The sequence below is a fragment of the Drosophila hydei genome, unplaced genomic scaffold (assembly GCF_003285905.1).
Source record: "Drosophila hydei strain 15085-1641.00,03,60 unplaced genomic scaffold, DhydRS2 tig00000063-arrow-pilon, whole genome shotgun sequence".
In the NCBI taxonomy this organism is placed as follows: Eukaryota; Metazoa; Arthropoda; class Insecta; order Diptera; family Drosophilidae; genus Drosophila; species Drosophila hydei.
In genome coordinates, this window is record NW_022045657.1 from 6,492,398 (window position 1) to 6,519,044 (window position 26,647).

The 26,647-nt window shown below is 42.0% G+C and overlaps 2 protein-coding genes across 5 annotated transcripts in view; both read right to left on the bottom strand.

Moving 5' to 3' along the window:
- Positions 1-4,637: 4,637 nt before the first annotated feature.
- On the bottom strand, positions 4,638-5,370 carry LOC111601489 (male-specific protein scotti). The gene has a single exon (XM_023318076.1). It carries the CDS (start codon positions 5,344-5,346, stop codon positions 4,723-4,725), a length of 624 nt encoding a protein of 207 aa, XP_023173844.1. The 5' UTR covers positions 5,347-5,370; the 3' UTR covers positions 4,638-4,722.
- A 12,408-nt stretch (positions 5,371-17,778) lies between these two features.
- The window catches only part of LOC111601530, a 95,462-nt gene continuing 86,593 nt past the window's right edge, over positions 17,779-26,647 (bottom strand). For all 4 annotated transcript variants that reach the window (XM_023318159.2, XM_023318161.2, XM_023318160.2 and 1 more), the window contains 7 exons: positions 24,506-24,577; positions 20,938-21,089; positions 19,237-20,878; positions 18,692-19,178; positions 18,360-18,632; positions 18,111-18,290; positions 17,779-18,045 (listed from right to left, as the gene is read on the bottom strand). In XM_023318159.2, the coding sequence (XP_023173927.2) occupies positions 17,931-18,045; positions 18,111-18,290; positions 18,360-18,632; positions 18,692-19,178; positions 19,237-20,878; positions 20,938-21,089; positions 24,506-24,577 (2,921 nt within the window). In that variant the 3' untranslated portion in view covers positions 17,779-17,930. The remainder of the gene's footprint in view (positions 18,046-18,110; positions 18,291-18,359; positions 18,633-18,691; positions 19,179-19,236; positions 20,879-20,937; positions 21,090-24,505; positions 24,578-26,647) is intronic.

Sequence of the window (26,647 nt, forward strand, 5' to 3'; positions counted from 1 at the left end):
AATGCGGCATTTGTGGCTGCAACTGCTGCTGTTGCTGCTGCTGCTGCTGGTGCTGCTACGGCTGCCAGAATGACCTTAATTGCTGACATACGTGTGGCAGCGATTCATTTGCAGCACTATGGCTCTGCTAGTGTGTGTTTTGTGTGTGAGTGCCGGCCTGTGTGTGGCAGCAAGTGAGCCTGTGTTGCAACTGTCAAATGAATAAAATTAAGTGTAGCTCTATTCCTGTTGTTGGCGTTGTTGCTGCCGCTACTGCTGTTCGTGCTGCTCTTTCGCACGATGCGGCAGCAACAGCAACAGCAACAGCAGCTGGTTGGCAGGATATGTTGTTGCACTAATTGAATGTGGCAGGCATGCAGTCGACGGACAGAAAGTTGAGCTTGTCTTTCGCCACAGCCTGCTGCACTTACCATCTCGCTCTGGCTCTGCCTCTGCTGTGTCTGTATCTGTGTCTGCATGGCTGTCTGTGTGCGTATGTCTGTAATTGTATCTGTATCAGTGTCGGACACACAAGTAGCTTCATTTTGCGCCACAATTCGTATTCGCATTCGCATTTTAAGTGCAACGGCACACAGATTGCTATTGCTGTTGACATGGCAATGCAATAAAAGTTTGTCTTGTTGTGCTGCAATTGCACTGGCAGCAAAAGGCGACTGCCAACCCTACGGCACCATCAGGCAGACGTCAGCCGTCAGGCGGCGGCAATTGTTTCCTATTATTGCTTATGCTGATGATTAAGAGCGCCAGGCGCAGTACTTTCTCCATTGGGTCCACAGCGACCACACAAAAGCCATCAGCCAGCGACAGATTAAAATGTGTTAATGGTTCGCAACACACACATACACACACACATACGTATTCATTTAGAGTAGGGAGTCTACAAATTGCCATCAATTAGAATTAAGTAAAGGCAAATCCGTTCACATATCTCTTGCTATTCTTGACTGCTGGACAAAAGAATTTGCCTAATCAGTTTTGCATTTAATATGCAAATCAACTATGAACATTTCATGCTAGACTTGTGCTTCAAGACAATAAGTCTGCAGTCCCAATGGCAAAAGGCAATCGCAATGGCAATGGCAGCACAATAACTGCCTGGTATTTGTGCTTCAGCATTAAAGTTTTCGAATATTTTCTAAAATATTTATAAGCATTTGCCAGTCAAAAATGCTGTTCATGCAGTATTTCCTGCCCGTCTACCTGAGCTGTGTGTTTGCACTGGCTTATTGTCTATTTACTTGAACAACATGGGCAGCAACAACAACATCGAGTGGCCTTTTATAACTTTATATGTGTATGTGTGTGTGTGTTCCATTTTGCCCATCTTTGCCAAATTCCACCATGTACTTGACTGTAAAGTGCAGTGAAATGAATAATATTGTTCAACTAAATCAGGTTAGTAAACTTTTTTAAACTCCCCAAAAGTTGATAGACAACAAAGTTGAATCAGTTTAACACATAAATAGAACTTTATTTAATTATTCACTAAATATTACTGCTCCTTAATTTAAGATATGTGCATTTACGAACGAAAGGAAAAAGGGAATATATAAAGGATGTTTTTTTAGAGTAACAATAAAACTTATTAATTATAGCTGATAGTTTCATTTAATTAAGTACAGCTTGACATTTTATTATATATAAAATAGCTCTTGGAAATGAGTGATACTTTGATCAAGAATGACTATTTTAAACATGAATATCTATTATTAATATATTTAAGACATTTCCCAAAGTTTTTTTATTTTTCTTGACTTTTTAATATTTTTATTATTAATTTCGAGTTTGACCCTTTCATATACTGAGATCCCCAAAAAGACAAAACTTAAATTCAAATTTCTTTTATTATTATGCCAGTCTGAAAAATGGATATTTTCAAAGTAAACTCTGGCTTGTGGGACACTTGGATATGAATTAAAATTTCAGACAAATCATGTCTTTTATTATTCTATATCATAGAAGCAGTTCTGAAAATAAACATATTTGAGCCTTAACACGCCTCTGGCAAATTGAATGGCAAATGCTCACTTGCATTGTTATCTCAGTAACGTCTCATTTTTTCAGATTGACAGCACAAATGCAAAAGCTTACTGCTTTAATTGCACTCAGCGGCAGCCACTGTGACTCAAAAGTACTTAACTACACATAGAGACAACAGATTGCACAGCCTTGTATATAGAAAAAAACTGGAGGATCTCAGGTTGCGTTGCCAACAGATGAAAATATGGCTCAGGCTGAAGCTCAGAGCCAGTCGAGCTCAGGCACTGTTAACTAACGTTCGTAGCCGGCTTACTTGTTCTGCTCTTAGTTCCAGAAGTGAGTCCGACTATACAGCGGACAAGCCAGGCGGCCCACCCACGCCACTTACGCTGAAAAGCATGTTTAATGTTGCTTACTTTGTTTGCCATTTGCTGTATCCAATGCTTGTCGCTGGCTCTGCTGCTGCTTTTGCTGCCGTCTTTACTACATACTTACCAACATATATACATACATAAATATATATATTTATATATATTCCAGCAATTTGTTACATGTACTTGGGCCCGTGCCTGTTTGTGTGCGTGTGCAATATGCTGCAGGGGCACACACGACTTGGTAATGGCCCTAGACTCAGACTTAAGCTTCGATTCACTAGACGTGCCATCGCCCCCACCCATGCTTACACCCATCTCCAGTCTCCTTGGGCGGCAGCGCAAAAGTCAAGGTAGGTATTTTACTTGTGAGCTGCAAGTAAGTGAAAAACTTTGTGCACACGTTGCTTCATAAATAGGTCCAACAAAGCGGAGACAAAACAAAGCCGCACTTAAGCGACACTATAAAAATAATATAGGGAGAAAGTTGAAGAATTTTGTTAATATAAGCGATTTACAATTTTCCACATTCTTGTAAAATTCCTTTTACAATCGATTTAAATACATTAATATTTATAGTTATTAAAGTAGAGGCATCAAAAGTTGTCGATACGAAATTGATGTCGATATTTACTTTCGCAGTAATGTTGAGCAATTTCTATTGAAATGACATGTTAATATGCAAGTTGACAGACTCGCACATTCTTGTAAGTGAATATTCTGGTAATTTGGCAACATATTTGTCCATGACATTGAAATTATGTTAATTGATTAATGGCCGGCTAAGTGAAATTAGCTAACAATGCATGTGAAAGGACAGCAACGGCAACATCAATTACTCAATGAAAGTCAGGTAAGTTGGCCTGGCGACTGACTAGTGTGAGGTGAGGGAGTTGGGCGTGCCAGATAGATCAAAAGCCATCAAATAACGAACAGAGCGACAGACAATCGAGCAGAAGCAATCACATTTCATGCATTCACTGCTGTCGTGCTAACAACCCTGGCAATGCCTCCCCCAACACCCCCAATCAATGATAATCCGATTCTGCAGCCCTGCCCCGCACTGCACTGGCAAATGACTTTACAGACGAGGCAGGCAGGCAGGCAGGCAGGCAGGCAGCCAGAGCATTGGGATGGGGTGGACAAAAAGCACCACTGTCAGAGCCAGATTGCTGCTGCATTTGGTAAATTAATCAACCCTTGCCGAATGACGCATTTTTTGGGCGTCGTGGTTGACAAGTCTGCTGGGCGACAAGCTATAATTGCGCTTCAAAATGCAACCTTTACGTTCTTTGTTTCCCTGTTTAAATACCCAAACCATTTGACATTTGCCAAACAGCTTGGAAATCAATTGCATTCAATTCAATTAGAGATGCTCTGCAACAGTGTTTCAAGTGCCGTGCTCCAAAGTTGAACTGCAAATTCAGATCGAGCCCAGAAGCAGCCACAAAAATGTCATCAATATCTCTGATGGACCTTGCGATAATTATCTTGAGGCATTTGTGCAGGTGATAAGTGCTAAATAGGAATAGAGCTATGAACTATTTTAAAGATATTTAAATAATAAATAATAAAAATAAGTCAAATATTTATCATTACTTTGAAATTACAGGTCATCAGATAACCAGTTGCTATTGTTGCTGCTGCTGGCTATATGCAATATGCGTGTAATTTACAAAGTCCATTGTTTCTGCAGTTTTGTGTGTGCGTGTGTATTGCAATTGTGATGTAAAAATGGTTCTGTTTCGATTTTCGATTTTGCCATTCCGATGCACCCTGCTCGTGTGCGTGGTTGCATCCTTCGGTGGCACACGCCCACAATTTATAAGCCTTTTGGCTACATTTGTGGCTTTGATTGCAATTATCTTTTGAATTTTGTATTTATTTGCTACACTTTGTCCAATTGTTCGCTCATCGGCTTTTGTATTGTCATTGTTACTGTCATTTGTGTCCATATGTGCAAATAAACTGCAAGCACATCGCAAATGAAACAGCCATGGGTTGTGGGCTTTGTGCTATGTTCTGGCCCCGTAGGCTAGCTAGGATTGGGGCACTGCATAGCAGGCGATAGCAGGTGCGTGTGTATGTGTGTGCGTGCGTGTGAGCATGCAGTTAGCCAGTTTTCAATTTGGCAATTTGCCGTTTATTAATTGGCAATAACGTGCAGTCTGTAAGCTATTCAAACGAGCCTCGAGGCTGTTGGTCCTGACTATTGCCAGGCTTCACTGGCAAGCTGATAACATTGCAAAAGGTTTTTGAACACAGGCTGAATAATACAGGAGCCTATTGTATTAGATTAGCTTTTATTGGTTTATTGACGCTTAACCTTTCATCAGTGTCTCGTAGGAAACTATTGAAGGCCAAGCCGAACTTAGAACTGACCCCAGCGGTTGGGCAAGCCTTCGCCATTTGGATAGTTTCGACTGTTCATATGTTTGATCAAATAGTTGGCAAAGTATTCGCCGCGTTTCTCCGGCTGGACACACTGCACTGCTCTCCAGCCATTCGAAATGAGAGCGCACCTCTCCGGCTGCACATGAAAGGGCTTTGAGATAGTCAAAAAGCTCCGTTTCTTGCGCGGCCGTTGGGGCACGTTCACCGGCTCCAGCATGTGGTGCAATTCAATGGGCGGCTCGTGCGGGGCATCTAGCAACATGGCCACTTGGGGATTCTCCAGACGCATCGCTTGCATCTGCACATCATCCAGTTGCCTTTGCCATGCATTCTCGCCGTCGCCGTCGCCATCACCATCGCCGTCACCGTCACCGTTTCGTCCATTGACAACGTCGGCAGCTTGAACCTCGGGCAGCTGCAAGTGTATCAGTTCATCATTTACTCTATGATCCATATGGCTGCTCTTCACTTTCCTTTGCGTTGATTCGAAAGTGTTAAGAAAAATTCCTTTAATACGGCAGTAAAGATATCTGCTAGAGTGGAGTGATTCTAGACGCTTTATTTTTTTTCTATTTTTGTTTTGTGTTGTGATTTTAGACATTTAAGTAAAACTAAATTTGCTAATAACAAAAATAACACAATTGTCCAAATTATTCTCCAGGCCTGCCTGACTTGACAGAGAGATGCGCACATGTGTCCTCAATGTTAAGTGCAATCTTTTTTTCGATCAGGTCTAAATGCTTTTCGATGACGATTTCATATGCGATAAAGATACTACTGTGATCCGATATACATACACACAGCATCAGGAGAGCTACACATACATATGTACATGCTAAATATCGACAACTTAGTCGTCTGTAGAGCCGTCTGGCTGCCCAGCGGCAAATGCTACTGTTGCTCCCCAGCGTCCGGCTACAAATGGATAAATGCTGTCTGACATTTACCCATTTCACCCCTCGTATACACTTACACATACGCTCACACCTACGTAGAAAACCCGGCGCCCACCCAATGATTGCACGCATTTAGCCCTCTTTAACCCGATGGCGATTGTGTGTGTGTGTATGTGTGTGTGTTCGTAGCTGTGTGGATTGCTGCCGCTATTGTTACTGCTGCCACCGTCACCATCATCATTACAAGCAATTTAATTCGTCGAAATGTTGCCATGAAGCACACGCCGCAGCTGCTGCCCCATGTTGTAAGTAGGTGTTGGTGTTGTTGTTGCTTGCGCTAATAGTGTGCGATAAACGATGTCATTATGGGTATACAATTAATAATATTGCTTATTATTAGTGCTTATATAATAACTGTAACTCGCAATTGCCACATTTGAATCTACAATTTCAGTTTTACAGCTTCATCAATTTGTTCGGCAGGCAATTGATGTGCTTAAATACCATTTTTGGGGGTCGCTTAACTCGAAGCTTTTAAATGAAAGTCAGGCAAGCGCGTGGTGCCCAACGCGAAAACAAAAACACACAGCCACACGCACACACACAGACACACACTCACGAATACAAAGTTGCGCGCATCCAACAAGTTAGCAGCTGGCAACATGTTGCTAGCAACATTTAAGCAAAGCGCCGTCGCAGTTGCTCACAAACAGCCAATTTGCTACTCACTTTCATTATCGTTCTCTTTCTCTCTCCCTTTGGCTCTCACTCGCAGTTGCCGTCTCGCTCTCTGAGTGGTATGTGTGTGTGCGCGCTTCTGCTTGCAATTTATTAAGGTCTATCCTGTGGCACTGTGTGTAATCACATTGTTGCCATTTTCACTTCATTATTTGCTTTTATATGTGGCAATTTTGTTTTATTGCTGGCGGGCTGGCAGCATCCTTCGGCTTGTGCTCGCGTAAGCTTTGGCGCACTCCCTGGCGTCCCCTCACTGCGTTGCTCTCCCTTTGAACACTTGCAATTTAGACGGTTAAGCAACAAGGCCTCCTCACGCCACCCATTGGAGTCAAATCCAGCGCCAGTTGGTGCTCAATGTCGCTTATTCGCTTCTGGCGACCTTGTTTGTGTGCTTGCGTGCACGTGTATGGGTGTGTGGGTGTATGTGCGTGCGTGTGGACAGCAGACAGTAATTATTATCCCATGTCCAGCGATAATTGGATTCAATGAAATGTCTCCATGGAAGGTTCGACTGTGCGAAGTAGCATAAAAGGCTTCGCATGTCAATGTGTCAGCTCCACAGTGCTAGTTCTTCTGTCTACGTATATATATATGTGTGCGTGTGTGCGTTGGTTCGCTAGGATTTCTATGTTTATTAAACGCTTGGATTCCAATTGAATATTGTGAACTAATTTCATACAGTTGGATAAAAACACATTTTCCCACTATTGTTCGTTCGCTTTGCGAGAAAAAGCAAATAAGGTGCATTGAAATACACGAAAACTAACTTGCGCCTTGTCCTCGTGATAAATAGTTGAAGAGTTGAGAAACAAACCAAATGACCCCATTAAACAACAATTAATCAATGTGCGAAAAGGGTATATTTTAAAGAACTCCATTTCATAAGTATAAGCAATTTCCCAAGGTTATTATATTAATATTATTATATTAATTTCTTAATATGCAAATGAGTAATAATTTTTAATATTTTTTATGAATATAAATCAGCAAGCTTAGTTAATTAATTAATATAATAACAAAATCGAATTTCGAATGTTTTACACAATCTAACAAATTCTAATCGAAAACATTGCAGTCTGACATGATCAACTCCAGGATACATGTGCATAGTTCTAAGATATTGAAATATATCTGGACTTTAGGCAATCGTTAGCAGCCGCGAGGTAAGGTATTTGTTGAATATTATTTACCAATAAAAAAGGAAGGTATATTAATTTAAACATTTTTAATTTGTCTATATAGCTCCTTGAAAGCAATCTCAGTTCTATCAACAAAAGAGTTTGCTAGCTAACAATGACTCGTTATAGACTTACTTCTTTTTTTTCTAGGTATAAACAGCCGAAGAAAGTGAAACCAGGTGGCATATAACTGAGAGTGGCTTGCCTCTAACTATATTTGACAATGTTTTGCAAACGTCAAAAAAGATGAATGAATTGAATTGATGGATTAAAAGACATTAACATTAAAAATGTTACTTCTCGATCTACGAAAACTGTGCAGTGGAGTCAAGGGTTGTATTCTTAATATTCTATATAATACAATCAATATTCTTCAGAATACAGGCAATCATAAAAACGGTTCCAATAATAAATATATTATAAATGGGCTTTATTATTAAATAAGCATCGATGCTAGCTAAGTTTTGAACAGGTGTCGTTTTGAAAGCCATTTGGTGTGATCATAAAATTGTCATTATCAGCTCATAATGAATTAAATCACATTAACATAGCCCAAATATTGTACTAATGAATCTTTCAGTATTCGTGGCACTGAACATTTGCCCCAATGGTATTTACCAGCTGCCAGCTAATTAAATTGAAATATTATTGCATTTAATTATCGGGCTGGCATTCGGCGTGGCCCATAGAACTGCAATTGGCTGAGCCTCCCATTCGGCTCGTCGCCGTTCTACTCTACTCGACTCTAATGTTTTGGTGCGTTCTCTGGCCTAGCATAAAATGTCAACTGCATTAGCATCATCATAATGGCAACACTCTAAAGACTGCCCGGGAGCAGTCTGCCCGTCCGACCGGGCCTTTGATCTGCGTTGGCAGCGATGGCGGCGACGTTTCGCTTGTTGAATCCAATATAGACAAACATATTTTTTATGGCGGGAGAGAAACTGAGATGTGAGATGTGAGATGCGAGCTGCGAGCTGCGAGATGGGAGCACTGACTGTGTGCGTTTTGCTTTTATATTTTCGTTTTTAATTACTTTTGCGCTATTTTTGAGCTGTCTGCGGTACAGGCCCATAGCTGTACCCAAACCCGTACCCGTACCCGAGTAATGCGAAGGCAGCCTCTTTACTAGGTGTTAATTTATTTTTAATTTTTATTATTTATCTGAGCTATGCGATCTCTTACAGGCTGCGACGACAACGGCAAAGGCAGCGACAACGACAACGACAACGGCAACGACAACGTTGACGTCGACGTCGGCGACATTGCAGCCAGGCCCGTCCCCTTCATAGAGTCAGGCACACATTTAAGTGGATCTCGCAGTGCGCCATTCAATTCCATCATCAAAATGTTGACGTTTCTATTGCATGCCAGTGGCAGTTGGGCTCCAACTCGGGTCTCCGGTTCTCTGGGCTCTGCACTCTCGCATGCAATTAATATCATTTTTATGTTCTAATGACATTCGTTGCGCTGCATTTCGTATGCATTTAGTGGCCCCCAACATCATCGCTCAAAACGGCGTGGCAGGCACGAATCTTTCAAGTTGTAAAAACGCCATTAAATTGGCAGCGAAGTGGATGCCAAGCTGCTATTGCCCCTGCCCGCCATGCCCATGCCCGTGGCTGATCTGGGATGATCACTCAACAGCCAAACAGCCTGGCGGGCTGCCATCGCCACAGATGCCTCGGCTTCGTAGTCATAAACTTACCAATGCGTAGGGCGCCCCCATTAATGGGTGCGGAGCGGGTCGGGGTTTGGCTGGGCCCTTGTACTGTATGGCAACATGCCTCTTGTTTATTGGCATTAATTAATTTGTATGTTTTTATTTCGATTTGAGTAAAATTTTCTACGTTCACTCTTTTGTTGTAAATATCATAAATACTTCGTTGTCGGCCCCATAAACTTGCTTCAAAATTATAAAACCCCAAAAAATGTAGAAAGTTGCGCCACTGACACGGACAGCCACTGGTGGGTGTTATACTTGGCTACTGCGTCTCTGGATACAGTTATTGTATCATGACTGGAATCTTAATGGTCAATAAAAGCTAATTAAATGTTAATTCAAAGGAATCTTGGGCCCTGACAAAGAGTTGGACAAGTCGATCAAATATGGAAAATTTTTGAATAAATCAAGTAAATCCAATAATTTAACTCTCTGTTTTAGACACACAGACAACCACACACTCCCACATTCATATATAGCCCACCAATTATGTGTGGTTCAAATGTGGTGTGTGTTGCTGGCGTATGCATCACAATTTTCACTGTAGGGTTTGCCTTTCGTTGACAGCCGTCGAAAAGGCGAATCAAAATTGTGGGATGGTGCCGGCGGGTGTCTCTGTGTGGCAGTCTGGCAATGGCAACCGTCTGCATCTCTTTAGCATCAACAACGTCGTGGCTCTCTTGACTTCTTGGCTGTCTTATGAGTGTCTGCCCCTGTTCCCGGTTGGAGTCGAGTGGGGGCTATTCACCGTGTCCCTTTAGTCCAACCCAGCAAATCGTCGTGTGTTCGCCTCGCAAACGCATTTTCAAAATTGATGCAGTGTCTGCGTTTAGGTGGAAAATTGAATTTTCATTTTCAGCTTTCAGTTTTCAGTTTTCAGTATTCAGTCTTCAGTCTTCAGTTTTTATTTCATTTTATTTTTTCCTCACCGCCGTCTGTCGCAATGTGTCCCGTTCGGGGTGTGTTAACTTAAATTTGATGAGCCCGAAGTATTTAAATAAATTGTTGCATGCGCTCTGTTTGACATTTTGTTATTTTCGTTGTTGATTGGTGAAGTTGCCGCCTCGAGAGTATGTGAGTGCCCATTCCCGTCCCCGTTCCCGTTCCCGTTCCCATTTCCATTTCCATTTCCATCTGCCACCCATTCCCTGTCACCCACTCATTTGTGTTGTGCATTTTGGCGCCCCTTTGTGCACCTGCGGCGGGTGGCTCGCCCACGCCTATGAATTGCTTTTCGGTGAGGTATAATTTTAGATAAATTCCCGCACTCCCAATCCATAAATCTCTTTAGGGTGAGAATGTGTGTAAAACTAAAGTTTTCAAATGCATTAATAATGCCATTTGGTTTTGAATATGCCAAGCGTAATTGCCGTGGCAAAAGGTTAAGAAATTAATAAAACCTATTTTAGTTTATCCATAAATTATTCGAATATAACACAAACACTATTAAAATAATATGCACTTAAAAATAAGTGTAAATATAATATAAATATAGCTTAGGGTTGCCTTGAGAGAAGGGATGTTTTCTTATGTGACAACCTATTTACTAGTTGATGGCTTACTTTGCTTGAATTTGGCTTCACATTTTATTATGGATAGACTTACATTGGACAAAGCTTGTAAATTGTTGACAAAACAATTTATTTTACTTTACAATTTATAGTTTACTTTGTCCCTTGTGGCGTACTTAATGATGGAGGCCATTTTAGGTTGAATGGGTACGTAAATTTGCAAATTGCAGCGAGGATAATCAATAATCTATTATTGAAGGTTCATTACATTCACAGAAAATCAATATTTGGTATACTAGTTGGGCTGGCGGAATCATTGGTTCATATGTCTTCAAAAATGACGATGGTCATGATTGTGATGATTCTGAAAATTAGTGTTCCCGATTACATTTTATATGCGTCAGTCGAGGTAGTTATTCGTAAACATTATGTCATATAATTCACCATTCAATAAAGCTCGTTTTATTGATTTTAGAAATGTATTTGTACTATACTACGATTATACTACGATTTAAATTTATGTAACTTAAAAAAAGACATTCGAAATATTATAAAATAAATTCATGTCGATATATGAGAGATACAAAGAGCGCTGAACAAAGTAAAAATATGCAGAAAACAGATAATTGGCATATAATTAACTGAGATTTATAGATTGTTAAAGTTTTTATATTAAAGACATGAATATCTGGGGAAATTCATTTAATTTCTGAGAGTCGAACTTTCCTTTTCAATTGTAATCTGCCCTAGCTAACTGCTATCAGAAATCATAGAAAACAAGGAAGAAACAGCTACATATCCAGCTGGTAATAATAAATGTTCATTCACAATTACATTCATATAGTATAAATATACCAATATATACCAATGACAATTATAAAGGTCATAAACTTTAAGTTTTTCATAAAAATATCATGTAAAAACAAGTAATTTACTGGCCAAGGATCAGACCATACTTATATAAACGTTTTCAATGTGTTGTATCGCAACCTGATATATATATATATATATATATATATATTAATATGATATATACTTTAATCTAAAAGTTGGGAAAAGTCTTTAGATAGACATCTTTTAGTGAATACTGTAAAGCTCATTAAAAATCTTTTTAGTGCGTCTCTCTCAGTTAAGCAACCATTTCGTATTTAATCAGCATTTAGTTGTTGACAATTAAGAATTTAGTTACATTTTCGACAGGGGCTTTTAGAGGCGATCAATATCTACGTAATTTTCAGATGCAGCAGGCTATGTAATCAAATTTTGTGACTCTGTCTACTTTTCCATCAGTCGATCAGTTTGGCCAACGTTTACTCTATTAATCAAATTAATTTTTATTGATTTAAGTCAGTCAACTACTCTATCTTAGCGACAAATCTCAAAGTATTTACCAATTAGCGAGACTCTTAATTACATTTTCCCTGAGATGTTAAGTATCTATTTTATCTATATAATCGAGCTGAGTTTAATAGCTAATTATAGGTAATTTTCAGTAGCCAAATGCTTGATATTTATTGTTTCGGATGAGGTCTATGCTTCAAATCAATTATAAATGATTTGGGAAAGCTAAAGAGACATCTTTACTACTTAAAGGAATTCTCTTTAATATGTTTAGCTTCTCAGGCAAAACAAATGCGGGCTGGTGGGTCTAGGCAATCAAGCGCAGACATTGCTAATTGCATGGCACTTTCATTAAGTTATCTATGCCCATACCTGGGCAGTAAATAGAATCATCAGAGCTCGATAAACGTTATCAGCCAATCACTTTTATAGCTGCTGATTAATGAAGTTGAACGTGGAGCACAGAATGCCCAATGTCGACTGTCGAATGCCGATTGTCGATTGTCGATTGCCGCCGGCCGCCGGCAGCAGCAGCAGCAGCTCATTTAATTGCTCTGATGGCGGCTTGGTTGTAAATAAGGCAAAGAGCAGAGCACAAAGTGAAGCACAAAGAGCACGCAGAACAGACGTCTCGAAGCCCATCAGCAATATCAACAGGCAACGGCAACAGTTGCCGCTGGCTGTTGTTGCTGCTGTTGTTGCTGTTGTTGGTGGTGGTGGTGGTGGCGCGATGCGTTGTGGCTCATTGTGTCCGCGTGTCTGGCGCGCTGCATTGCCTGTCAGCTCTTAAACGGCCGACTGCAACATTCTTTGCTGACAACGCAGTAATTAAAATTCAATTGCAATTAAAAGTGCGCACGCAAAACAGGCAACGACAAATGAAATGAAGTGCAATGTCGAGAGGGCGCAGCATGCGAAGGCAGAAGAGGGTGCCGAGTGCGCATTGCTTAAACATTTGTCGCATAGCCAACATTTTACCTTATGTTCGATATAGTCTGCTGCTGTTCGGCCCTGGCTACTGCGCCCTTACTCGCGCCGTTTCCACTTGTTCGCACATTTTTCGCGTAGGCGTTTGAGGTGCCGCTGATTAGCTTGCAGTTCCCAAGTTGTATGTAGATGCCGCAAACGATTGTCAAATAATAAATATGCGTTATATGAGATGCTTTCGGACCTTTAATTATTTGTTAATGCAAAACTGCCAAGCCAACAGCAAGCAGCGGCCAGTGCCTGGGAAATGTTTTCTAATCAAAAAGCTTCGTGGAATCAATTTGAAATGTTTAATTATGATGCTTCGGTGCATTATATTACTTCGAATAATACCATTAAAAGCAAAAACAACAATAAGAAATGAACAAAACAAAAGACAAAAGCCACCCATACGTAATTAACTTCAACCAAAGATATGCCAGTGTCGATCCGACCCTTTTGTGGCCTTCGCTTCCATTGCTGCAGTTCGCGTGAATTTTCTACACCGGCCGTCAGCAGAAAATTGAAATTATTAATAAGTGCAAAATTAATAGGAATTATAAACAATTATTGTCCAATGGCTCTGTGTCGTTTAGCGTTGTTGTTGCCTTTGACTCAACACTTTCGTGTGCATTTAAAGGTTTTTCTTTATGAAGCGAATGACCGTTTAGACAGGTGCCAAAAGAGTCCAATGGATCGTTGCGTGGCAGCTGTTTTTAAAGTTGAAGCTTGTATTCATTCGCCAATCTCTCTGTCATTAACATAAGCATACATAGCTCGTATTCATATTTTAAAATACCCATAGACAAATCCAGTTCATGGCAAACTCGTTGGTAGTGATACATGCCAATCAGTTCGTCTCTGTTTGTGATTATTATTTTATGTTCATTAAATAATTGGAGGCAGTGCAAGTAATATGAAGAAGCATGCACACATGTATATATACATATATATATATATATATATATATATATATATGTATGTATATTTTGTTATTTTAGAGGATTGACGCTTATCCACCCCCATTATGTTGAGCTGAACATAATTAATTGCAAGCTGTTGTCGAAATACAATACAAATACCCTATGCCAGAGTCAGCTACGCAGGGCATATCAACTTTAACTGTTGTTGAAGTACAAATAGAAAAGTAATTTAAAAATGAATGAAATAGAGGAAGTGTCTTGGAATATCTTATATGCCTACACAGTACATTTAAGTAATCTCTAGAAAATGCTAATTGACATTCCCTTAATCTTAAATCTGCGCAGCTATATATACTTATGCATATATAATTATTTTATAGCGTATTAGTTACGCTTCATCCTCACACTTTTAATGTTGCAATCATTTTAATTAGTTCTTTAAACTGATTTGGAAACGAATATCAATAATATTGATTACATGAGTTAATGACGAATTGTCGGGTTCTGGTGCTTGAAAAACAAACTTAATTAGTTAGTTAATAAAAAATTAAGAGAATTTCAATTATTTCGCTCAGTGTCATTATTCATACGCAGATTGTACAAGTCCCGCATAATTGTCACGGAATATCTGGAAAATAATTCACAAATAATTTCATCAATTATGTAGCTCAGCTGTGGAGGACCGTTAGCTGGCTGCGTTGTTGCCATTTCAATTATGTTGATATTAATTTTCATATTTAATTTAACGCGAAAATAAAATGGCAGCACGATTGACCGCCGCAAAAGCAGCTCAGAGGACACGCTTGAATATACAAACAAACAAATATACATACATACATACATACATACATACATACATACATACATACATACATACATACATGCGTATGCGTTCACGTGCGAAGCTGGCGGAGAAGCATATATGGTCGGCCAGGAGAATACAACTTTTGCGAAATCCATTTTGCAGTAAAAACCGCATGCATTATTTAAATTTTAAGTGAAATCAATTACAAGCTCGTTGGCAGTGAGGGGCGGGGCCCAAGGCTTTTGATGTTAAATGCCAACCGCCGACGAATGGCAACAAAGGGGCACATAGAGCACGGCACGGAAAATGGTAAATGACAACGCCAGCATCAGCAGTAGCAGCAGCAGACGGCGAGGGCGACGGAAGTGCGCATAAATGCAGTTGCAGTCGAATAAATAAATAAAAATATATTTTGCCATTAAATTTCAATTAATAACAACGCAAACACACACACGTACAGAGCATCAGCGGCCGTAGTTGTTGTTGGTGTTGTTGCATTCACAGCTGCGACTGCTGCTGCAATATTAATACATTTTGGCAGTCGTGCGTGCGCTGATTGCCGCAAGCCCATGAAATTAAGTCACAAATTAATTAATTAATGCAATCAATACGTGCGACATTTGCATTTGCAATTACAATTATGGTTTCGCATTGCTTGGCTGCCAGTTAAATGCAACAATTTCTTGCGCTCTAAATATAGTTACGCATACACACACGGGCACACACATGCACTTAGATACATATGTGTATGTGTCTATGCATTTATACAGCCCGTTGAGGTCGTTTGCCAGCTTAGATTTGGAGACACACACATGCACACACACACACTGCTTACGCTACCTAAACAGGAGCCCTGGTACACCATGGCGAACATAATTTTTTAATGGACTTTTAATGTTAGTCGCCTGCATTTTACTACATGTGAGTGTGAGAGTGTGTCTGCGTCTCGCGTGTGCTTTTGGGGTCAGCTTGGTTGCCTGGGCACAATTAGCGGCAGCTTGTACATAACATATGTCAGCCACATAGGTGGGTTTTCCGCAGACAAAACGTTAAGAAGTTGTTGGATATCGGGATTAGAAATGAACTGATGTAGGTTAAAAGATTAGTTTCATTGACTTAACGTCCGGCCAAAGCGAAACTCTTGAAAACGATTATGAATGTTGCAGTCACGTGCTACCTGCACAATGTTCATTTAAAGTGTAAAAACAATTGAATCTGTTTTTGCTAAAGTCACGAAGGAGTCTGCAGTAACTAAACGGCCAAACTTTAAAACGTCCATTTGCAACGTCCTCATGAAGCACATATATATATATATATATATATATATATATATATATTTAGCCACGGCTTCATTGGGCGCAGATATAGCCACTGTATATTGCAGAACTTGGGTAATCAACGTGAGTAAATATTCTAAATATTAAAATAACTAGCTTTTTAACTAATAGCGTTTGTGATATATCAATAGGCAAATACTCTTATTCCCCAATAGGGAAATCTTACAACTTTTCATGACAAGCACGCACAAGACAATTAACAAATTCAATTTAGGCCAAGCGGACATTGAAAAAAGCCAAAATACTCTTTCACCTCGTGAACTAACAATGAAAATCAAATTGTTGGATTTGATTATGCCTTTATCTGTACTATTATAGATAGGTGTAATTTGGATTGGATTTCGGCAAAAACTACTATTTATTGATAAGATTATGCTTGTATGAGCTCCGATTACATAGCTCATATTTTCAAGCATTTCAATAAAAAATTTGTGAATTTTAGTGGTAATCTTTAAGCGAGTAAGTTTACTTAAGAAACTGCTTGCACTGTTTGATTTTATTTACACTGCTTGTTTGAACACAATCAAAGCACCTACTGTTGCAATGTTTAGCTCTACTTCTACTGCTTGCTTCTCTTGCTTATTACCCTACTGCACGATAGATGGCGCCAGTAAAAATAATCTATTTCAGCAGATCTGTAGAATATGAATCAAACGAATAAGATAACTGCACAAATAAGTCGGAATATATATACTGTTTTTGCATTCCACATTTCATAGTAAGTTTATTGTATTTCGCATATGTAATTTTATGTGATTATGTATACGTAATACTTATTTATATGCTTCGCTTTCTACACACCATTTCTTGACATTGGTTAGGTTTTATTTGTCACTGCTACCTGTAGTAGTTGATACACATTTACATTATCGTAGCATATAGATAGATATACATAGATATACATAAATAAAACTATGTCGCCAAAATGGGCATTTACAGTATTACAGTATATTGATCAAGGATCATAAGTTTCATACATACATACATCAATAATATATGAAGGGCTTAAATTTAGAAATAACTCTGACACTAAATCATATCTATATAGACATATATTTATCATTGCAACACATATCGAGGTGCTGTGAAATATTAATATAACCAATTTAAATGATTTTTATTTTCTGTCTAAGAACCAAATCAATGCAATTTTCATCAACTTGGTAAAAGATTTTGTTGAGTGTATGGGGTTAGTAATTTAACTTAAGATTATAGAATTTGACTAGCTGAATTTGCTTTACACATTAAAAGGTTGCTTTTCTGATTCCTAGAGGGATGTATCCATGTTTTCCGTTTTATATATTGCGACGACTACAAACTAATTAACATTAAACATATTTTGGTGCCATAAACATAATTTGAAGCTTTTTAGAAATCGTAAAAGTACATTTGTGATATTTATGTGTTGAGTATTTTGGATGTTAGATTTCGTTTCGTAAAGTACAGATAAAGTAAAGTATGCATAATTAAGACCACGTATAAATATAATACAGTAAATTATAGCTAAACAAAAAACGTATTGAAGTTTTTACGAAATAGTTTTGGAATTATCGTAACTAGTTAAGTATTTACAAAAATATATGTTGTAGTAAAATATATATATATATATGTACTCGTATATATTCCTTTACTTCCTTTGAGTAGTATATCTTAAGCTCATGTGGTCTAGGTCGTAAAATATGTCTGCTCGTTGGGATTACCGAAATTCTTGCGGGATTTGTGTGTTTGTTATATGATTTTGATATAACAAGTTGCATGTCGCACTTATTAGACCTTACTCTCGGGTCCATCGGCAACATGCTTAAAAGCGAGACGTATGCGGGACAAGTAGTGCGAGCAGATGTGTCCATAGTTCTTGTTGTACCACTCCGGAGTCTTGCCCCTGAAAGTAGGCAAATTTTCAGTTAAATTCCATTGCCAACATGTTTGCATTGAGCTTTTGCTTACTTGACATCCACGCGCGCCAAATGCATGACTCGGGAACGTCCGCTGCCGCAGGGTTCGATAAGGTAACGGGAAGCCAAGACGACACCTCGTACAGCACAGAACAACGGCTTTGCCTTGGCGTGGTCGATCGAGGTCTCCACAATAACACAGGCGCCACGCGGCAAGTCCGTTTGCCAGGAACTAGGAGATGCAAAGACGAATTAAACATGTCACGTACAAAGCTGAGATTGAGTATAGCCGCAAACTTACCGCAGCACACAGAAGTCTGTGGTCAACTGACCATCCAAAGCATACTGATAGATTTCGGTGCGATCATCTAGTTTCTTTACCGTTTGGCATTGCAATAGATTTGGATCCCAGGAGGCGCGTTGTTTGATTATGTACTCCAGCACCTCCCGCGGCGGACCCTCAATCTCTGTAGAGCAACGCCACAGACGCAGAGGATGCCCATCGCCCACCTTTTTGTATGCAATGTCCACATTGCTGTCGTTGAGTGAACTTATTGCAATCCAGCTACGTGTTCTGGTTGGGTTAAGAGAGAGTGAGATTAATCCGTTTGGAGTGAAACCACTTCAACTTACTTTTCACGGCCTTCTTTAATGGTGGCGCTTGTGCACTCGTATAGATAGCCGCGCCAGTTGTGAAACTGCATGCCCTCGCCAAGAGCTTCCAGTGGCACTGGCTTCGACTCCTCCATGTAGCCAAAGTTGCATTTTCCCAGTTTCTCTTTGGCGGCAGTATAGATTGGCTTGTAATGCTCAATCATAAAGGACAGACACTCGTGCGATGCCTTGGCTTCTGCCAACTCCTTCATGTCCGGCATTCCGGAGCCCTTGCCTTTGCGCCGCGGTGAAGCCGACACCGATGCGGAGCCAGTTGAAATGGACGAGTGGAATATGGACTGTGCTAGACACACGCCAAGATTGTTGCTTGTCATTTGATTCTGTTGTGAGTTGGCAGCCACAATGGTGAGGAACTCTAGCAACACATAAAGTATTTCTCGGTTCTCATCCGGCAGCAGAAGCACGGCGCATTGAACGGCATCCAGACGCACATCAGCGGGTAAATCTGATGAAAATTGAATTCAATAACTGTCGAAAGATAAGAAAGTTGCATGCTAACTTACGCTGAAAGATGGCCACAAAAGTCTCGGACATTTTGGTGGTCAGCAGCGACTCGGGGAGCTCGCGGAAGTATTGCTTGAGCATGTCGGCCACATCATAGGCCTGCTGTAGGTCAAACACATCCATGCACTCTGCCGTCGAATCAGTGATCTCGATCTGCTCGCGCAGCTTCATAATTCTTGATTTGCCACCGCTCTTGCGGAACAGTCCCACCTGGTCAAGGGCATTGAGTTGCAGCCAGCGCAGAGCAGCGCGCACGGCTAACGGCAAGGTTTGACCGCTGCGCTGTAGTATTAAAAGCAGCGGAACACCAAACACTTTCTTGTCCTTGTAGTCTGGCATCTTGATCTTCTTGATGAATTTGGGCAGCTCCCAGTTCCAGCCAGAGCGATGAGACGGGCAGTAGCGTTCCATGTAGCCCGTCAAAGTGACCAGCGCCAATTTGCGAATGATTTGCAGCTGCCCAGCCGACATGGCAGCAAAGGGAATGCCAGCGTCCTCTTGCTGGGCATGTGGCTCGATCTTTTGTGAGAAGCATTTGCGGAAGATCATGTTGGGGCGTTCCTCCATCTGGAAACTATGCCAGCGCACAACTGGCTGACGCTTGGAGCCGCCAGTATGCTCCTCCTCGTTCATCGTCTCTTTACGGGATGTGCTTCGTGAGCGGAATGAGGAAGAACGGAAGCCATCCCGTTTCTTGGCATCTTTGCCCAGATTAAGCGAGCCACCACGTGTCAGCTTCTTGATCTTTACCTCTGTGGTATTAGAATTTGCATCCTTAATGAGCAGCTTACGTCCCTGATGGCACTCGGAGTCTGAGTGCGCACCAATGTCGTCCACCTTGCCGGAGCGCTGCAAAAATCGACGGGCTTTGGAGGGCTTCCGCAGGGAAAGTGAGAGCTTGCCTCCAGTCGACGATTCCTGACTATCGCTATAGTAGGAGGAAGAGTCGTCTGACTTACCCTCCTTTAGCTGTGTCATGGGGCTGGAGAAGAAGTGCAGCGGACTGGTGCGCATTGAACGCGGCGTGGTTGGTGTTCGCTTGGGGCTGGATCGATTCGGACTCAAGAAGTTCTCGCTATGACTGGGCACCTTCAGCTCGTTGCCAAAGAATGGTACCTTGGGGAATGTGTGCATTGGACTTAATGCGGATGGCGAAGGGGGCGTGGAGTAGACGGCATCGGGTTTGCGCAAACTGCTGCGTTGACCCAACTGTGCCAGGTCCAGTACTTGTGGGCCACTAATAACCACATTCTCACGATTCTGACGCTTGCGACGTCGCGACTTAATCGACTCCACTCGCCGCAGAAATGCCTTAGCTCCGTCCTTGAAACGCTCGCTGCCCGTTCGACGCAGACGCGCGGTTCCATCTGAGCCCTCATTCAGGGAGCTATCATTGGCATCGCCCTTGCTGCAGCCTGGAATCACGAGGGTAATGCCAGCGCCGCCTAGATCGTAGCTGTCGTCTTCGAAGCGATCGGGACTTGACTCCTTGGATGAGCTTTCGGTTTTCTCCAGGTTCAGAAGTCCCGGTGGTGGTAGCTCCAGACCCATCTCACCTATGCGCGACCAGCGTCGAATGTGTGGTTGGAATGTCCAGTTCTCGCTCAGAGCAAAGTTCTCATCATCAGACTCTTCCTTTTGCTGCCAAAATACGTAAAGATTAAGCTGATCCTGCATGTGCTGTGGCTTGTGCAACTCACCTGTGGCGTTTGGGGCTTGTGTGACTGATCCAGTCGCATATTGGCGCAACGATTTAAAACACAGAGCCGTCTGTAGAGCGACTGCAGCTGATCGTTTTCAAGATTTGTGTGATCTTTGGCTACATTGTTCAGTTCTATCGGAAACTGATGATCTGCAAATATCAAAAAGTTTAGTTTGTAATTGCCTATTGGCCAGGGGTTCGATGCGGCTGCTGCTGTTTGCTGCGTCTGCACAGTACGACGGCGCATGAAATTCTAATTGAAAACCAGAAAAATCGAATCGCCAGTAGCGCCTACAGTCGCAACGGCTAGGCGCCTATTAAACGCTCTACACACACACACATATGCGAATGCCTGCGAATGTCTGCCAGAGTCAGTGCGTAGAAGACATTGCCACGCTGTCGCAGTGCAAAATTTTCACAGAGTTTTTCCACATATTTGCGTGGCCAATTTGCACGTAGGAAATCAAGTTCCCAGACGACGACGAGCCAGCCAGCAACCGACCACATAAAACAGATACGCCAGACGTTTACACATGTCGCGTCGCACTGTTACAGATGCAAATGCAGATACATTTACAGCTACAGGCTGGATAGCTGGCTAGTTGGCTGGCTGGCTGGCTGGCTGGCTGGCAGGCAGGCAGGCAGGCATTGATGCCGTGAGATACGAACTGTGGCAGTTCCGTAGGATGTACGCCTGGAAAAGCTAGCCGCTTTTGTTTGTACAAATATTGTTAGTATTACAATACAATAATCGTGCCTCATGGAAAAGTCATTCTCAGTTTATTGAACTTTTGATGAGCTCGCCTCTACCTCCAATCTCTACCTCACCTCCACCTCCACCTCCACATATATTAATGCCCTATCCCTGCAAGCTTTCCATAGATTTGTTTACTCATGAAGACGCCTTATCTGCACTTACGTGTGGCTGCTTTAGGGTTATTTATAATTTAATTTAAATGTTTCACTAAATACTGTGCTTAGTATCTAATTGTGTGCACTTTGATGCTAATGAAATAAACAGAATTGCGCGCATGCCAGCACATTGGAGACCCAATTTAGAGAGTGTGCCACTTAGTTCAATAATATGTGGTGGCCTCACCCAACGGGCGGTCCCACACCACGGACCAGCAGCCACACACCACAGAGCAGCAGCAGAGCAGTAGAGCCAGCTGCAGAAACAGCAGCATCATCTCATTATCAATAGCAACAGACACCGTGCGCACCGTTGACGTCATAGAGAAATTCTTGGGAAACTAATTTGAGTTTTTCGACAGTTTACAACAGTTTACAGGGCAATGCGCCCGCCCGGAACCACTCCGTCCCGGGATTCAGTTTATTGGGCCAATTATATGATTAATTTTTTCACTGTGCCACAATGGAAAAGCGAATTGTTTGTTTGTATTAGATAGCATCAGCGGATGATGCAGCCTGCAGAAATATCCAGCTCTTTTCATTTTTTCGGTAGTAAATTTGAATCTATGGCAAATTTGGGAATATTTTGAAATCATTCGAAATGGAATTGGAATTTTTACAGGCCCAAATTTTTCCTTTCGTTCAGGAAGTCAGTTGTTATGGGCCTAAAATATCGCATGCCTGGCAAATCATTGTTCATCCGAGCTTTAATCGAACATCAGTCGTTCTTAAGCACACCCATATGTGGATGTGGCCATGGACCTGCCCTGGCGCAAGTCACACCCTCGAATTAAATCTGCCACTTCTCAGTGAATAATGTGCGTATGCCATGGGAGCTTGAAGCGAACAGAAAACCAACAGAAATTACACTGTATCTTCTTGCGTACGTTTAGTCGCATTTCTTTCTGGGTTTCTGTTTCTGTCGCTGTTTTCATCCACCTTGAGCAAATTAACAGTCGCTTACAACTGCTACACCTCCTTTCAGCAGCGCGGGTCCAAATGACAGAGCAATAAAGAGTGCAACTGCGTCCCAACACCTACGGCATTTCAATCTGTAAAGCTGTGGACGCAGTGCCAAAAGAATCCCGAAATCCTGCAGAGCTTTGGATATTTGAGGCGCTCTTCGCGCATGCGCCGCTGCCTTGTTTACACAAAACTCATTAAAATACGCATTTATCATTTCTGTGTGTGCTTGGGCAGATGGGTTATGGGTTGGGCTCTGTGCTGCGCGCACCACTGCAGTGCAATTTAAATGCGCGCACAAATTATTCTGCCTCGTACAAATTCGGCCGGGCCTCTCCGCAGGCTCTGGCCCTGGCGAATTTATGCAACCAAATGGGCATATTTCAAGGTCGGCGACAGCCGCAAATACACGAAGATATGCATATGTGTATCTATATATTTTTATATATATTTATCGTGCGTTGTAAAGCAGTTCGTGCTGGGGCATCTGAGCTGGCTCATAATTCAACTGAAGTCGGCGAACTTTTTGGCCAGCTCTAAAGAATCGCGATTTCTTATGTTTCGGCGCTTTATTTATTTGAATTTGGAGATTTGGCGGCGTCATCAATCTGCGCGGCCTTCAGGCGTTAAATGCAAAGCGACGGCGCGCAAGAAACTCGGCGACAAATGCGTAGCAAGAGAAGAAGAGAGGACGGCGGACGATTACGATTAAGAGACCCAAATAAATATGCAGCTTCGGCTGGGTTCAATGAACCCATACTAACATTTTGGCTAGTGGTTGCCCAAGAGCTCTGCCCTCTGCCTTAAAAAACCAAACCATTTTAATTTCGGTCTTCAAATCTCTGCTTATTTTTTTTCTTTGTATCATACAAAGGTGGTCTTTATAAATTCTTGCGCAACGTGTCCTTTAGCCTTTTATTATATTTTATCTGCGCTTCGGAGCTTGATGAGTTTTTGTGGCTGCGCCAGTTACCTGTGCTGTGCTTTGCTTTGCTTTTACTTTATTTTTTATACATTTTTTTCTTAAATTCTTTCAGACCACGATCGCTCACAGCGTTGCTCAAAGTTGGGGCGTTTTTAGCTTTCGTTTTCGCTCGAGCAGAGATCGCTCCTAATTGTTGTCGCGCCGTCGTGCTGGGCATATCAGATTCACTTGGTGGCTGGCTATCATATCCCGGCGCTGCATGCCAATGCCCTGGTGTTGGAATCTTTTAGATGCTGGACAGTTCATTGGCCAGCGCTGAACAATGAGCTGCGCGTGATCCAGCACTAAAGCGGCGTGTTCTTCTGTTTAGTTGTGGCGCAACAAAAAAGTTGCCACGTCATAAAAGCTGAGTTGCTCGAACTGGGTCTATTTGATGGCTATTTATTATTTTTAGTGGCAGGCGAAAGTGAAAGTGCGCTTCATGGAATTAATAAACGCCACTTGGGAAGCGTAAAATACTCAGTGCCTTCAAAAAACGCAGCTAAATGGCAAAGCAACTGCCCGAGTCAGCGCTGATGACGTCGTCGACAACGTCATTGTTGGCGTCAAGCGAAACCATCAATTACTCCGCTGCCAGAGTACAGAGTATAGCCCACGTGGCCACGCCCACGGGGCAGGCATGTTAAACATGACAAGGCACCGTCTTGGGCAGACGGAAGTGCGTGCTTTGCTACGCTATTGGGGCGCAGTCTGAACTCGTACTTACCTTCGTACATCTGCGCATATTGCGGAAAGCCTGCTGCCCGCAGCCATTTACAAGCTTCCACGGCTTCGATTTCTGCAAGAGTAAAAGAAAGAGATGTAAGAGGGGTGAGTGAGAGCGGGAAGGGGTATTACTATTACGCATACGCCGTGTGGCCTACAAATAATGCTAATTGTAATTAAATTGCTGTGCGAATTCTTGCGGCTGACAAGCCTCAATGCGTTTCGCCTGAAACCAATTAAGGCGCGAAATGCGCTTTTACTTAAGTGGCTGGGCATGCGTTGCTGTGGTTAGTGCACAATATTTGTGCCTGTTCCCCATGACCACTTGATGGATTATGCTGTAAGCTGTCCAAATGATGTCGACGTCGAAAATTATGCGGCAGCAAACTTTGCCTCTGACTGACGGCGCTTTAAATTGTGTTTTGGTTTCCCCCTTTGGCCGTTGCGAATATTTCTTAGCTGGCTGCCTTCCGCTTGATATAAAAGTAAAAGTTAAGTCAAATCGCGATCAGTCGTTCGACCTGTAAAGACGTGAATTCGAACAGCCTTCGCTTAAGCTCTACTGCTGCAGAGTTCTAAAAATAGAACTTTGCGGTGCATTCTTCAACGCAACAGCAACAAAAACCGCACACGCAGCGTTTTCTTATCGCTTGCTTCCGCGTAACTCAATTGCTTTAATTGCAATTTACGAAATTTCGTCGCTTGGCGCGAGTGCGCCTGCACTCAAAAGCACAATCCGCGATGACATCTAATGTCAATAACCTCGCTACAGCTGTAAAGGTAAATGCAGAAATGCAAGCCCAGCTTAACGTTGTGATGGCAAATAGGCAAGCCTCCATCATGCCAATAAACTCAAAAATAGATATCGCCTCCGTGCAAGGCATCACTAACAACAAAAACACGAAACGTAAACAGCCAAATTCACCAAAAACCATCAAGAAAAGGCTCATCTTCGACGAACCAAGCACCAGCAATGCAGCATTAATATCAGAAAATCGATTTTCACTGCTCGTAGAAGAAGATGAAGACTACAGCGAATCACCTGTAGCTCCAGAAGCCCCAGTATTGACCGACCAGCAAACTACTCCGAAACCTCGTCCGCCCCCCATATGGTGTCCAAACATCAAGTCTGTGGCCCTACTTCAACAGATAATAGATAAAGTAATTGATGCTAAATCATACGTAATTAAGCCAAAGAAGAATAACATAGGTGTATTAACCCAATGCAGTGAGGACTATCGCAGAGTTATAGACCACTTTACTAAGCTGGAATTGGAGTTCCACTGCTACCAGCTTAAGGAGGACAAACCATATAGAGTCGTGTTCAAAGGGCTTCACTCCAGCACTGATACAACACTAATTAAAAAGGAATTGGAAACCAAAGGCCACACAATTACAAATGTGCACAACCCACTGAGCCGTATGGACAAAACACCGCTAAATATATTTTTTGTTGACGTGGCTCAGGCCCCCAACAACAAAGAAATTTTGGACATTCGAGTTGTCTGCAGGCAACGCTGCACAGTGGAACTGCCAAGAAGATACAACGACCTGACACAATGCCATCGCTGTCAAGAATTTGGACACACACAACGCTACTGCCACAAAGCTCCCAGATGTGTGCGTTGCGCCGGGAAACACGCATCCAAAGACTGCACCCGCGAAAAGGACCAGGCACCAACTTGTGTGCACTGTGAGTTACAGCACCCAGCCAACTATAAGGGCTGCCAAGTATACAAGCGGTTGCGCAAATTGCAATCCCCAGCACAAAAAAGGAGTCCCACACAAACACCGTCTACGGGTCCGAGTACTGCTTCCGAAATTACAAGGCCCCGGAGCATTACCCAAGCCACGAGCTTTGCAACGCCTATTAGTGGTGTTTCTTACGCACAGGCCGCTAGAGGTGGACCGTCAAATAAGAATACCACAAGTGACACTTTGTTCACTGAAATGCTTCAGCAACAACAACGTCAGTTTGACGCAATTAATGCCGAGCTCAAAGCGATGCGAGAAGTACAATCCCAACAAGCAACCATGCTAAACAGTTTAATGGCCATCATAACCAAGCTTGCCTACAAATAATGGCTTTACGTGTGGGTATCTGGAACGCCAATGGCCTGAGAAACAAGACTCAGGAACTGGC